This window comes from Chrysoperla carnea, chromosome 1, assembly GCF_905475395.1.
Source record: "Chrysoperla carnea chromosome 1, inChrCarn1.1, whole genome shotgun sequence".
NCBI classification, from domain to species: domain Eukaryota; kingdom Metazoa; phylum Arthropoda; class Insecta; order Neuroptera; family Chrysopidae; genus Chrysoperla; species Chrysoperla carnea.
In genome coordinates, this window is record NC_058337.1 from 119,244,407 (window position 1) to 119,259,920 (window position 15,514).

The window sequence follows — 15,514 nt, forward strand, 5'->3', positions numbered from 1 at the left end:
ATAAAATGTATCCAATCTTTTTTTATTTTTTTTTTATTTTTATAAATATAACAAATAATGGCTTTTAGACTAGGAGCTGGCCATAAATAATTTGTGGCTATATAAGGTCGATAGCCGATAAAGAAAATTTGAAGGTGAAAGGACATTTTGGATTCATAGATGTTACCGACTAAATCTCAAAACTAAAACAAGTGAATTTTACAAAATAGAAAAAAACGCGACAAAAAAAACTCGCATTTGAAACATATCTAAAAGCACTCTCGATTAAATTGTCTTTTTCTTTAAAGCACTTTTCCAAACTGAACCGATTTCAAAGATCATCGTCAATTTTTAGTTTTTTCGAGTACAGAACCCTAAATTCACACTTGAACCATAGCTAAGAACATTAAATTACCTTTCAAACAAAATCAAAAAAATCAAAATCGGTTCATTCGTTTAGGCGCTACAATGCTCCAGACAGACAGACACACACACACAGACAGTCACACACACATAGCGGTCAAACACTCCTTTTTTAGTTCGGGGGTTAATGAAATTCCATCAATTTCTATTACTGTTATCAAGTGGTCATAGTGTCCGACAAATTTCCTTAAATGTGACGGCACCATGCTCATTTGAGAACGAAGCGCTTTCGAAAATAGTTGTAGATAGAAGTTTGGTAGACTCGCCAAAAAGAACCCACTCACGAAATTTCAAGTACGTATTAATCATTTTACAAAGCATCCTTTCTGTCCCACGGTCTAAAAATTGTTCCTATGCTAAAAAAATAACAAGCCACAAAAATCGTTTATTTCTCGAATCAAATCCGTCCAAAAAGTACGTACTTTCGGCTAGGAGATAAAGAAAATAATATTATTTCGCATTTTCAAAACTAAAGTATTTAAAAGATTTATACTTTCGATAGATCTTTCTTAAAATTTATTCTCTCAAAGCAGAATTATGTATCAATTTTTGTCTTGACACAACATGATTACTCCTGTTAAGAAAGCATTGTAGGATCTGTTATCTTTCAAACCCCAAGTTTAATTGTCAGCTCTTGGACCACAACAAATAATGCCTTTTACTTATCAAAAAAACAAAAATAAAAATAAAAAACTTATCGATATTGTTTTTGGTATTGTAAGTTAAATTATTATCGTTAAGAATTATTTCGTCAGGTAAATTGAATTTTGTTTCTTTTTTCCACGTAACGTAATGCCATGAACGCAATACCATGCAATGACAGTTCAGAATCTTATGAATGTAATTTGAATCTTATTATTTTGTGTACTCGTTGCACAAAAGTATGTGCACATAGTAAGTATTTTGTGGACTGTCGATCTGCCAATCAAATAGACGAAAAAATAAATGTGTAACATCTGCCCTTAGTGAAAAAAAATCTAACGGGACTTGAATAAAAAAAATTTAAATTTTAGATAAAAAATGTTTTTGTAAATGATGTTACTCGAAGGTTTATTATTTCTGTTTTGGTTTTTGACTTTTCAATGAATATTATACTATAATTCGGTAAAGTGAAACTATTATTTGAGTCCTATCTATCAAAAATTTCTACAACTGTCTGCTTGAAATTGTGTTATGATTGTCATGGAAATCGAACTCTTTGGAAAGTTCAATAATTCTAATCAATTATCTTAAAATATAGTACAAGGGTCGAATTACGGTTGATCTTCACCCATGCGTTTCCTGAATGAAAGTTATTTTTTATATAAAGGGAAAAGCAATACTCCTGCAATAGGTTGCCTAGAAATGTGTTGGCGATACTACTTGTAAACGTAATTTTTTTTCGATATTTCGCGGACAATCATATATCATCGTATTTGTTGCGGTTATGAATAAAAAAAGTTAAAGATATTTAACGGGCGATATATTTGACGCATGTGATGAACGCGTTAGGAAATCTCTCATCACGCGACTAAAGATTGTCGAACGTTTGATGCGAGTGCTGACGGGCTTAGGTTGATATCATTGCATTGGATTTAGTTGGATGAAGTAATCTGATTTACATTTCAGATAATATTTTTTTATCAAATAATAAAATATTTGTGTCAAATGCCAAAATATTTGATCAATGATTATTTTTAATTTTTTTTTGTAAATAATTAATAGTTAAGGATGTACGAACACTAGGCCAATTTTTGATAAAAGGCTTGGTTTTTTTTATATGAAGTTGGACTAAGTCTAAATCAATTCTGAAAACTTTAGGGAGTTTGAAAATAACTGATAAAATATGCTTATTCTGTCTTCGATATTAAAAAATTTATAGCAATCGAATTCTTACACTTTCAATTTTTAAATCAAAGGTTCTAAGAATAAAAACTTGTTGACGAATTATCAAATACAAAAAATTATTACAAAAAAAATGCAGTTTTTAATAAAAAAACTACAAAGTTTATTTATTCACTTTTTATTCGACAGCAGAAATTTATGAGCGATTGAAAAAAATATGTATGTTCCTCTCTTGACTATGGCGCAAGAAACATGCCCATAGAATGTATCCACACATCTGTATAATGTATAAGTTTAAGGATCCCAAGTTATGGTAAGTTGTGGTAAAGTCCCTTTATCTCCCACAAAGAACCTTTCTTTCAACCAAAACATAATAATAATAATCACATATGTAGCTCTAAAAAATTTTTTTTAGTTATAAAATTTATATAAAGACTTTATTTTTTAGCTTTCAATGAATTTCAATTCAAAAATAACACATAAATAAAATTCATTCTAACAGTTCAGAAGTTAGTGGTTCTCTTCATTCCAAATGGTCAAAGTTTTCTGATGGGAAATAAAACATAAATTCTATAAATAAAATTTATAGAATTCGATGGTGTTAGGAGTTGGGTAGTTTTGTGGCAAAAGGAGTGTAATATTCCCATCTTTCCACTTTTTTGGATGCTACTCATATGAAGACTACACTTTCTAGGACAACAGGTCATTATTTTTCGGAGAAAACTGTGTTAGTAAGAACTGAGTATAGACTTTTACGAGAATATTACCTAAAATTAACCTGAACGTCGAAGTGAACGAACAATTCGCAACATTATGCAAACATTCGAGGAAACTGTAAGCACTGCGGATTGGGTAAGGCGTGTGTTTCATCGTAACGTGCGTTTAGCCAAGAAAACAATATTTAATTGCTTTTTGTGGAGTTTTCTTAGGAGTTGCGTTTATATCAACTTTTCTACAAAGATGGAGCACCTGAAAACTAACATCCGCCAAGTTATCGGTGAAAAAACCCTCCAAAAACATTATGTTAGAGAGTAAGAAATTTGTCGAGCGACAAAAATACCTTCTTGTGGTCATCAATTATCAATATCCTGTTAAACTGACGTGCTACAGACGATGGATCGACGCTGCATTACATTTGTGGAACAAAAATTACCTTAATTTTTAGACGACATAATCTTTCATCTACAATAAGTAGTTTGTATGTGATCATAAATAATCAATAAACGGTTAAATCAGCATGTTTAGAGTCGATAATCTCGTAGGCGCAGCCTTTCTGAGAAGCCACTCAAAAAGTTTGAAACGCATTGTTTGCAACTGAAAAATTATATGATATACTGGGGACTAACAAAACTGCACATAAAATTCGTAAATTCAATTCTACCCCTTTTTTTTTTTCTAAGTATTAACCTCCCTTAAATTTTCTTTCCTTAAAACCTAGTATCGGCGTTATAATATCAACTCAATAATAAATCAATTTCAATCGAAAAACATCGTATAAATGGAATAACAATAACAAAATACGAATGGAAATCGATATTATAAATGCAATAGTTGTTGACTCTTGGCTATATAGATAGCATAACGTATTTTGCGACATTTTGTGAGATGAAATGTGACAGTACAGCTCATACATATAGCGTTAACCCAATTTATTGCTTTGTGCAAATTTGTTATAACAATATTTTTATTTTACTAAAAAAAAAAAAAAACGCCAAAGAAAACGAAAAGAAAAAAAAGAAATATAAATTTGTATCGATCCATCGATCGATCGATATATTATAAATAATATTCTTTTAACATATAAAAATTCTGTGTGAACAAAGTTATTTCTGCAATCACTATTGAACAGCTACCAGCAGCAAACATCGATAGCTATTGTGTTTTTTTGTTGTTGTTTTCTTAGTGTTTTTGCTGTTGCAAGATGAGATTGGTATTCGAATTAATTTAACAATTTTTACAATTTATAATGTGCGTTTATAAATATTTTTATTATACATTTTTACCAATTTTTTGTTGTATCTTTTATTGGTAACACAACACATAAGCAGTCTCATACAGATTCGATCAAGAAATGTGTCGATAATATGATTTATATCATTTTAATATACAATTTAAAATAGATAAATTAAGTAGCAAAATATTTTTTTTGTTTTTGGATTGTGTTTGAGAAAGTCACACTCTTAAGTTTCTGAATAATAAGTAATAATAGGGAATATCGATTATTTTTTTTATTCGCATTTCTTAACGAAAATATGAAAATATACGGAAAATATCATTAACGATAGGACAAAAAGTGAAATTAAAATTAAAATCGACCAAGAAATACGTACGGATGATAGGTGTAAGCATTTTAAACAACTAATTAGACAGAGGAACCGGGCATAGTATTTGACGTTATGTACTATGTTTGTCATAGATCAACGCAGCAAAAAAATTATTGCTGGAATGAGAGTGTTGACTGAGATTGTTTTTGGCTATGTTTCTAGTTCAAGTTTAGGGTTTTGGAAAAGAAGTTTTTTTTTTGAAAAGAAGAAGATTTTTTAATGGGTGAGAAGGATGAATCCAATGAATCTTAATGCCACAAATGAATCGCTCAGACCTGCTTTGATGGCATCGCAGCTCCTGAATGTTTGAATTTTTGATTATTTGTTTAAAAGGAAATTTAATCTGGAGTTTTCTTAGCTATGTTATAAAAATCGGTTTATTCGCTTAGGCTAGCTATGATACCACAAACGAATCGATCAGATCTGATTTTATGTCGGGGGTTTCTTTAAATCTTTTATTTAATATTATTTTTTATGAAGAATAACGATGCAATATAAATTCGCCTCTATGGCTTAGCGCAAGAATAGTTATATTTTTTAGCTTCTGCGTTATGTAACTTTTACGACCGCATACAATTTCGTATTCTGCGTAAGGGATTGCTTCTATTTTGAGTATTCAAAGGGATAAACTATATTCACTCAGCCATTTAGTTTTTTCTTGATAAGATGATCCGACTAAAAATCAACATTTTTCAATTTTCTAGCCGTAGAGATCGCAAGTATTTTAACGCAAAATGAAAATATTTCGTTGCTAGACCACAAAAGAAGTGATATTAAATCATAAATTATTATCGAATATATTATAACTTTCCTATCAACCAAACAAATTTAAATTGTATTAAATAAATACACAACTACACAACTATTATTTGTAATTGTGTTACCATAGTAACGTTAAACATTAATTAATACAAAGTTAATTATCGTTATTATTGGTTTGTATGTATGTATGCATGTATATGGGGTATGTATTATAATGGTTGGTATTATAAATTCAAGGCGGGAATAAATTATCGAGTAGTTAATTAAAATTTAGTGTTTAAAACATTTATCTTTTATAAGTTCTGTATTTTATTTATTTTTTATTATAAAAAAAAGTTTGATGAAATCTCCACACGTCATCTATATACTATATACTTATCAGGATCTTCTTGTTTTTCGTTACCACGCCCACGGCTTTTTGATAATCCGTTAATTTCTAATTAGTTCTATTCTGAATCGTTTCGATTAACTTTCACCATCAAACTTTCTCTTTTTTTATCGGAAATCCATAGTTTAAGAGAAGTGACGGAGTTTGTTACGTCCAAGGCTGGATAGCTTGAGGATTTGGGTTTGAATTCCCGGTTCAGTATAACTTGTTCGTTTCTTTCGATTTGTTTCAATGTAAATACATAATTTACGTTAATTGTTCTTTGTCGTGTAATGTATGGCCCTCTTATGTTAAGTGGTATAAGGTGTTTATATAACAAAAACTATTATGAATATTATGTATAAGGGAGTTTGACTCGGAAGTACACAAGAATTTGAAAGAAATGTAATGTTGATTTCATAAAAAAATATGATAGAATTCGGTGTTTCACCTTACTATGCGGTGACTCATGCACACAGAAAACTTTTGTTTACCGTGTGCCAATTAAGAGAAGTTCTGTACTGGGTTTAGTATAACAAAAATATGCAAGAATCTTTGAGACAATATCAAAAAAAACTACGAAACTTCAAGCAAAATCTCACTTTCTTCTTGAACTCTATCGTCCATAAGCTTAGTTTTTTATTAATGCATACCTGTATAAGTAAGTAACCGTAACGATCTTCTAAACGTACAGCTACGCGGAGAAAACATCGACTTTTGGCTACAAAAATAAAGAGCGCCACTTATGTGTATATAGAAGTACTATAAGACAGAAAGAATCCAATATATAAAATGATTATAGCTCACCATCTTTGTTTAACTTATAGAAAGGCCTCGTAGACATAGATTTGGCATAAACGAACATCTTTATACATATTTTTTTAGCGTTGTTGAAAGCAAAATAAGTAATTAATTTATTGTTTAATAAATTGATATTATATACATGGTGTTTATTGAAAATTTACTAAAACTATATCCTGTTTCAAAAAAGTGAAATAATTTAAAAATAAGCATATGATCTTAAAGGTAGGCTTGATTTATTTTAAAAGTATATTAGCAAAGGCAAAAAGTTCGAGACATAAACATTTCAGATTTTCTTATAGAAAGGAAAATAGAAAACAGTGATGAGCAAAAGTCTGACTTATTTCTCTTGTTGAAAAAAATGCTGCCCTAGAGTTCGTTTTGTGATGATTGTGTTTTTAAATCAATATTGTTAATGAAATAAATTGCATTGGAAATTGGTAAGCCAAGGTATATTTTAAATGATCATAATTTGCTCTTAAAAACAATACTGCAGCACAGAAAAGATGGCCATGAACTGTTTGACATTTACTATTTTCAATTTTTACAGAAATCTTTAATTTATGGTTCAAAATGATGACCATAGATGGAGCAGTAAAATGCCAATCTTTATAAATTATAACTCTTATGTTATTTTGATGTATGAGCTACAATATTGTCCAATTTCATTCAAATCTATTCATTTTTTTTCTCAGAAGCGTAACAATCAAACAAACATTTTTACTTTCACCTTTATAATATATAGGTATAAATCTTGAACATACTGGACCAAAATTTTTTTGTTATTTTACCGTTCAAATATTAGCAATCAGTTCACTGTATATAGAGTATTGAAACAGTTTAATCGATTAATTGTCCTATAAGTTGTTGTTATATATAGTTCTATTTATATTGAAAATAATCTCTTAATTATCTCTGATGGTAAAGGTAAAATTATACAGAAGAATAATCGTTCATACATCATCTGCGCGTTTGTGTTTGTTATTAAAATCGTGTTAAAAACGATAAATTATCATGATCGCTTAATGGATGATAATGATTCACCTACCTATCACATATTATATTTTTCAAAAAGATATGAGGGGAAACTCTAATTTAAAACTTGTGATAAATTTAAACTTATAATTCAGAGTCGAAGAATCATTTATTAAAGTCAAAGATATTTTTTAATCATATTTTCAATCATATAATCATTTATTTAGAAATAAAGTTATACTGATAAATTTTTGATTTTGCAGTATATTGCTAAGTTAATGATTAAAATACATTACAAAATACTGATCAGCTTGACAGATCGGCTTGATTCAGTGATCTAACATCTTTGTGGACTCTAGATGAAGACATAAACTTACGGCAAACAAGTAACGTTCCGAAGTACTGCTTAAATATTCCGTCCACTAGGTCTTATATTTTCCTAGAAGGTAGTTGGTTTACTGATACTGTAAATTATCAATCCGATAGTTTTAAATGTATGGAAACCGGAGACAGTATAAACTGTTGACAAAATAAACAGCATTTGTCTAAAACCCGTGATGGAAAACTGCAGAATACTACTTGTATATTAATACATCCGGCATTTTAATCAACTGAACATCTTGTTACTTATACCTGAAAAATCTCGCTGACTGAAATGTTTCAAGTAATGGCACGGTGAATTCCAGCGTTGTTATCCTTTATATATCCTTTCAAACTGAAGTAGCAAGAAATATTTTCAAATTGTCAGACGCTGCAACCGTAATATCATGATAGAGGACATAAAATACATTTATCTATTACCAATATAGCCGTTCTAAATAAACGTTACGGCATATTAATCAGTGGAGCTCTCGTTAATTATAACTGAAAAATGATCTCTGGCAAATTTGAGCCCACAACCACTTAGTCTCGACCAGCAATAGTGAGATGTTCTTGCGCTCCAGAGTCTTAGCGTTCTCATCCACAAGACAAATATGACATGATTGTACACGAGAAATTTGAGATACTAATCCATTTACTGAATAACTGGGGATTCAAATTGAGTATCCTAAATTTAATTTAAAAAAAACACAAAATGTAATATTATCTTATATTTTTAGTAATCGGGTATAGATACTCCGTTTAATATGAAAAAGGATGTCAACCAAATGGCCGCCTTTGGACCTTCTGGAGAAGTTTATTCGTTCAAGATTCACAAGATTCAAGGGGTAATTTCGGTTATAATTTGGTGGATGTTAACTTTTAGCTGCTCCAACGTTGAAGGGTTTGTTGATAGAGACTCAAGTTTTGAGAAAACCCTACAAAAAGAAATCCAATGGCGTATAGTTGGCTGAACGCATGCTACGACGATACCCACGTCTTCAAATTGACCATTATCTTGCCGTAAAGATCTATACATACATAGTTCTTATAATATTGTTATTTCTGTGTAGAACAAGTAAATAATTTGAGCGTTGAGCGATGTTAAGCGTTAATTAACGATTTGTGTCCCAAATGGAATGTTTGAATCTATTATTTGACGTTTAAAGCGAAATGTATTCTAATTTACATAGTTCCAAACTTAGAAAATTGAATTTGAATCATCCTTTATAATGTCTTTTTGCTTGGCGACTGCTATCTAGCTTTTATTATAAACATCTGTGCAAAAAACAATTTACACGCTTTGTGAAACTCATTGCATAATTTTTGAAAAACAAAACCAACACGAAGGCAGAAAAAAAAGATCTCATTATTCTCACACGTAAATTTATCAATCGATTGAACAATATATTCAAATAATATGTAAATTGAAAATTAAGCACATTCAGATTTGTATATTAGTGTTGTATTTATAGTAAGTGGTTGGTTGGGTGCCTGCTAGCCATAGGTACTACCATGTGGCTGACTATTGTGGCTTTATTATTAAGAAATCTGTTTTTTTGAAAGAAACAAAAATAAAATATAAAAGTTTTTCAAAGAATTGATGATAACTCAACTACTACAACTACTTGGCTTCGTTAACAATATTCTTGTACACACTACAAAACTATTTTCAAATTTTAAAATCTTTTCAAGTTTGTTTTTACTTAAAAGAAGTTTAAGAAACGACGCACCATCCTTCGTTTGATTCTAGAGATGTAATCATTTCCTTGGCGTTTTTGTGTTTTAAGCTTGTATTGTATTGACGGAGTATTTTGAATTTGGGAATGGATATAAAGGGCAGTACCTGTATTAAAGAAAATAGTATCTTTTTTCTACTTTTCGAGCACACAGTTAATCATTTCCTACATTTTAATTTAGGATCATTTAAATTGAGTCTTATAGCTTTGATTTTAAAGTTTGGAAAGGTTGTTTAGACTATAACGTGGCAGACGTTAGGTTTTAGGTGCTCCAAGATTTGCTGATATAAACGCGACCCTTAAAAAAATCTTTCAAAAAGAATTTCACTGGTAGTGCCTCGTTTACAATCCTTACGGTTCCTCGAAAATTTGCACAATTATGTAAATTATTTGCTCACTAGGACAATTAAATTAGTAATAGTCTTCCCGTAAAAATCTACACATAGTTTTTACAGAATTGTTATTTCTTTAGATAAGTAAACAATTTGAACGTTGAGCTTTAGTTTAAAGATTCATATCGTAAGCTAACATTTGACGTTTGAAACAAGCGAAACTATTCACAGCATTCCAATTATCCTTTATTTGCCATCGGGGTCTTTTATGATAATTATCTCTAAGACAATCATAAATAAAATTAAGTCGAAATTTTGGCATTCTGGCATTTAATTGGCAAAGACGTTATACCAAATAGAAATAAATAACTATGCCCATTTTCTTGAAGCATCGAAGTGGATGAAGAATTAAAATCTTCTTCCATGGCTAGTGAAAAGATAAAACCGAGCTACAAAAGCATGTAGGTACTACAATTTCCATGATTTTATAACATAGGCAGATATAAATATACGTACTGAGTGGCGAAACCGAATTACGTGGCGAAACCGAATTATTCTCAATGTCCAAAACCAATGTCTAAGATCTAATCTTTCGAAGGCTTAGTGATGTATGACATGTCTCAGTAGGTACAACTTTTTTAAATTTTACATTATACTTAGGCCGAGCTGGAACGCCGGCTCTCGACAGTGCATCACGAATATTGCAGGAGCTGACACAGTGGGGAGGTCCTCCTGTGGGGAGGAGACGATATATCATCTTCTCTGTCACTGTACAGCTCTTAACATGAGGTGATAGGCTTACTTGAGCCAGCCTCTCTTTGACGACATCTCCAATCTAAATTTCGTTAACGTAAAAGCACTCCTGCAATTCTTAAACAGCTTCAAATGGTTTATGGAGTAGTAGCCAGGGATGGGCTCACTCTAGGACAGCCACTATAACTTAACCTTACCCATGCCGAGCTTAAAATCGTTTAAGCGTATGTTACAGTGGCTATAAACATCAAATCGTAGAACTTGAAGTTTTTCGTGCTAAAAAAGCGTCTTATCGCCATCCCTTCTTGATATTTAAAACTGCTGACCCAACGAAGAAACTAGATACTCTTCAGTACCATTAAATTAATAGCCATAGTTTCTTGTTTGGTAAGACTCCCTATCGCCAAACACACATATGTACGTATTGGAAGCCGGTTTATGTAAATAAAGGCCTATATTAAAATGAAGACGTCTTTTTAGAAATGTTGTAGCCTACCAGACTCCTTATAGATAGTTATCCTGTTATAAATGTATATTAAATTGTATTCATATGTTTTAGCTGAGCTGAACTCATATATATATTAGGTATATTTATTTATTTCTATCTTTATTTATCTATTATTTTAGAATATTGTGTACTCTGTCTTGTATTTGAATTTTGTATATATATTTTATTATTTTATATTAAAATTCAAATCCAAACAACCAAAGCAAAATAAAACAACGCACATGGATTTGGGTTTGTAGAGGTAAAAATAACATGGGATTGTTTTGTTTTTGTATGGGTAATGTTTAATGTCATTTTTGTAAGAATTTTTTATTAGAGTGCGCCCAGTTTAAATTTTGACTTTTTATATCGGATTTTTTATGGCATAAGAGTGCCTAGCATCGTCAAGAAAAATTTGATTTAAAGACGCTGGAATTTTGGATATTTACTTTATTATTGAAATTAGATATGTATAAAGTATGTCTGATACCTGAAAGGAGTTGCGTTTACTGTGTTTATACGTCCTGACATAAAAGCTTTAAAAATTCCCGATTTGAAGGCCATTTAAAGCGAAAATTTATAATTTCAATTTATCCATATCAATTATTTGAAAAAATACAAAGAAACGAAAAAATTACCCAGAAGCTGGGGCTGGAGTCCAGGTTCTCTAGATATCTGGTCTAAGGCGTAGCAAACTCTATCACTCCTGCTCTATATGAGTGACACAAACTATATGTACAAAATTTCATATTTTAACCCTCGTAATAAAAACAGGGGTGTTATAACTTTGACCGCTATGTGTGTGTGCCTGTCTATCTATGGCATCGTAGCGCCTAAACGGATTATTCGATTTTGATTTTTTTGTTTCGTTTGGTTGGCTCTTATTTTAGTAGTAAAATCGTTAACCAAAATCGTCTCCTTTTGGAAAAGGTTTTAAGGAAAAAGGTAATTTAATGGAGACTGTTCTAAGGTATGCTTCAAGTGCGAGTTTAGGGTTTCGTACCCGAAAAATTAGTCGGGGGTTTTTTTAATTTTGTAAATTTCACTGGTAATTATGAAACTAAACTGTTTACATTAATTTCAAATTTTTGAGTACTTTATATGTCAAAGCCCCTCGCACATACTTTTATTAACTTTTGTTATCTTAACACATTATACCACTTAACATATGAAAGTGAGACTGTACTCTTCAATGGAAAACGCACATTACGTATTTTTATTTTCAATAAATTGTACTTAGCTTTAGTGATATCAGAGAGCGTTTATTATAAAAGGCTAAATAGTTGATCTTCTTCTATATCAAAAAATGAAACTTGATAACTATCCATTTGGTCTTTGACCAAATACCAATATTGAAATTGTTGAACTGGTTTCAATTAAGCAAAAGTGAACAGTAGCTGGTACTGATTTAGCATGTAGGCAGATTTTCAACTTGTTTGAATTATAAATTAACATTGTTACTAATTGGCCAAATGCAAATTATATATTTATTTTTTTAAATAAATAAAAAAAAATTGTTTTTATTCATTTTTGTTTCTTTATTTCATTCCAGTTTGTTAAAATCTTTTAGATACTTAGATAAAAGATTTTACACTAACTTTATATCAAGATCTTTTAGATCCTCTTTTCGAAATAACTATTAATCTTGAAAAACTTATTTATATAGTTTTCATATTTTTCGCCAAATGTTTAGTAAACTTCGAGAACTTTGGAGTTCAAAATCGTAAAAACTGTGATAATTTACGATTTTTCGACTTTAAAGTACATAGAAAGGAGCTGGTATGTTTTTTCAACTCTCAAGTTCAATTTGGTAGAATTTTTTCAAACTATGGGTCAGAAAAAATATATAATTTCCCCACCAGTTTAAAATTGTTGAGTATTTCCATTTTTGCTATTTTAATAGAAAAATAATCGACTTAAAGACCAAAGACTGCTGCTTCGGAAAGTCAATGATCATCCTGTTAAAATAAGAAAATAGGAAAAAAAATTCAGCAATTTTAACATGGTGGGCTAATTAATATTTTGGTGGGCTCATAAAGCTAGAAAATAGAATGCTTTTTTTGGTTTAGTAAAATAAAAACTCGTTTAAAAAAATAATTTATTTATTAAAATTATAATAATGACTTTTTGTCTATAACATTTACGTCTCTGCCCAAGGGCATTATATTAAGGGCATTGTTTTGATGTACCCCTATTGGTGAGGTAATTGTTAATTAATATTATCAGTTTCCATAAGAGATACTTAGTATCCATGAAAACTCGACAAGATTGATTTTTTATTATGATTTAAAGTTTGAAACTGAGAGGCATTAATAAATCCTGAATTTACTGAAGAAAAAATAATGATCGGTGAAATTGAAATATTGGATACATAATATGATTGCAATAAGCCCAGGAGATTGAAGCATTTCAAGTTTATGTAATTATAGCGCAGGTTGAGTTATGTGTGGAAATAATTAAGTCTGAACATTTAAACAAGTAAACCTGTATCCTTGAAGAATTTAAGGTGGTAGCCCCAATGCGTTAAAATCACGAAATCAAAACTTTACACTTTTTTCTTGTCAGTCGTGTAAAAGACTACCGTAGATTGCGAAATTTACATACCGCCTAAATATCTACAATATAACACGTTATAAAAGTTATCCAAATTCAATTATTTAATCTACACATGCGTAAATTTGTTGAGTTCGCTTTTCCAAATAACGACCAATTTGGACTAGCAAAGGATATAAACGCTGGCAAAGATTTAAATCAAGAAAGTTAAGTTAATTAAAGGTTCTAAAAAGTGCGAAGTGACTACCTCCAAAGATTTATGAGCTCCGTTATTTAGCAGTAAGAAAAGCAAGTTATTAAAGTATACGAATTAATTTGAAATTTTTGGAAGATTATATACTATTTTTGTCAAAATATTTTTTAAGAAGTGATTACATTCGGTGGTAAGATTGATGGATCTGAACTAAGCACTTCTTGAATCACATTTATAATCCACGGCAAAAATGCACTAACATCCGTGAATATATTCATTTTCATATTTTCTCCAATATTAATACCAGCACTCACAACTCCCACCTGGATCCAATTGCTAGCTCCCACAGGACGTATTAGTGCAGGACCACCGCTATCACCTTGACCCCCACCCATACAATTGATCATACCAGTGATAGCACATAATTTTGTATTCATATTTTCGTCGCGTTTACATGGCATTTCATAACGATTTGCCAGTGTTAGTTTAGCCTGCATCAAATCACTCGTACCACGTGAACTACGTTCCGTTGCACCCCATCCAACAATATTGATTACATCACCAGGATATGCATTTGAATTGATATCTAATGGTAAATTTACCGGTTGATATGGAACCGGTTTATCGAAAAATATTAAGGCGATATCATTGTTTAGTGTGTGTGGTAGATTTTGGAACTGTCGATGAATTACTATTTTTCGGGTGATACGATTGTCACCTTTGTTGGTTTTTAATGTATTGAAAAACGCTTGGACTATTGGAGCCTGCAAAAAAAGAAGATGTTAGCTATTCTCGAACACATTAAATGTCGTGACTTTATCGTGGCGTAACTCTTTCCACATCTTCGTATTAAGTTTCCACCGAAGTTAGCATGAAAGTTATTCATTAAAAAATATTTAAAAAATTAAAAATTTTTATTCAAATATTCCGCCAGTAAAATCTTACAAAAAACAACTAGAGTTGCAAAACGCTATTTAAAGTTGCTTTTTTGGTATGTTATTTGGGCCTCTTAAAGGAGTGTGAAACTACGTTTCCAGGAAAAAAAGGTTGTTTATTACACAGGCACAACTTGTTTTTGCTTGCAAAACGTACTTTCACACTCCCCTAAGAGGACCAAGTAACGTATCAAAAAAGCAGCTTTACAACGTCGTCCGACCGCAATTGATTCTATTTGTCGAAGAAATTTCGGATCAATAAAAGACAAAAAAAAGAGTAATTCTAAACTCTTACTTGTAAAGGATTTCTTCGTGGATCATAAAAGCAATGCGCTGCCGTTAAAATTACATTCGGCGCTATCAACGTTCCACCACAATGTATTAATATTGAAGGACTTCTAATCCATAATGATACCAGAAATGGATAAACTGCTGTTGATTTATTCCCATTAATAATTCGATTCAAGCGTTGTGTCCGCTGTGTTTGCATCATATATATTGGTGCTACAAATTTTGTAAAAGAAAAAAAACAAAAGCAAGAATATAGCTTTTTTAATTGTTTATAAACGAATTAAATTGGTGTCGAGACTACAGTGGAAGCTAATACTGCGAATAAAATCGACTTAAAAAAAAAACATGGGATAAAGGGTTGAGTTTATAATCCACCGATAACCAATATTTTTGTCCTATTTTTTACTTTAACATAT

At 30.7% G+C, this 15,514-nt stretch overlaps 1 protein-coding gene across 1 annotated transcript; it reads right to left on the minus strand.

The window, feature by feature from the left end:
* Positions 1 to 14,039: 14,039 nt before the first annotated feature.
* Positions 14,040 to 15,300, minus strand: LOC123293953 (serine protease 55-like). Its single transcript, XM_044874967.1, has 2 exons — positions 15,103 to 15,300; positions 14,040 to 14,636 (listed from the first exon to the last, which is right to left on the minus strand). The coding sequence occupies exons 1-2, from the start codon at positions 15,298 to 15,300 to the stop codon at positions 14,040 to 14,042; spliced, it is 795 nt and encodes a 264-aa protein (XP_044730902.1).
* Positions 15,301 to 15,514: the final 214 nt, after the last annotated feature.

Bases quoted from the DNA above. Each gene is read 5' to 3' on its own strand.
- LOC123293953 (XM_044874967.1), bottom strand. From the start codon at position 15,300: ATGATGCAAACACAGCGGACACAACGCTTGAATCGAATTATTAATGGG. The intron at 14,637-15,102 runs GTAAGAGTTTAG...CTTTTTTTGCAG, and splicing joins CACGAAGAAATCCTTTACAA to GCTCCAATAGTCCAAGCGTT.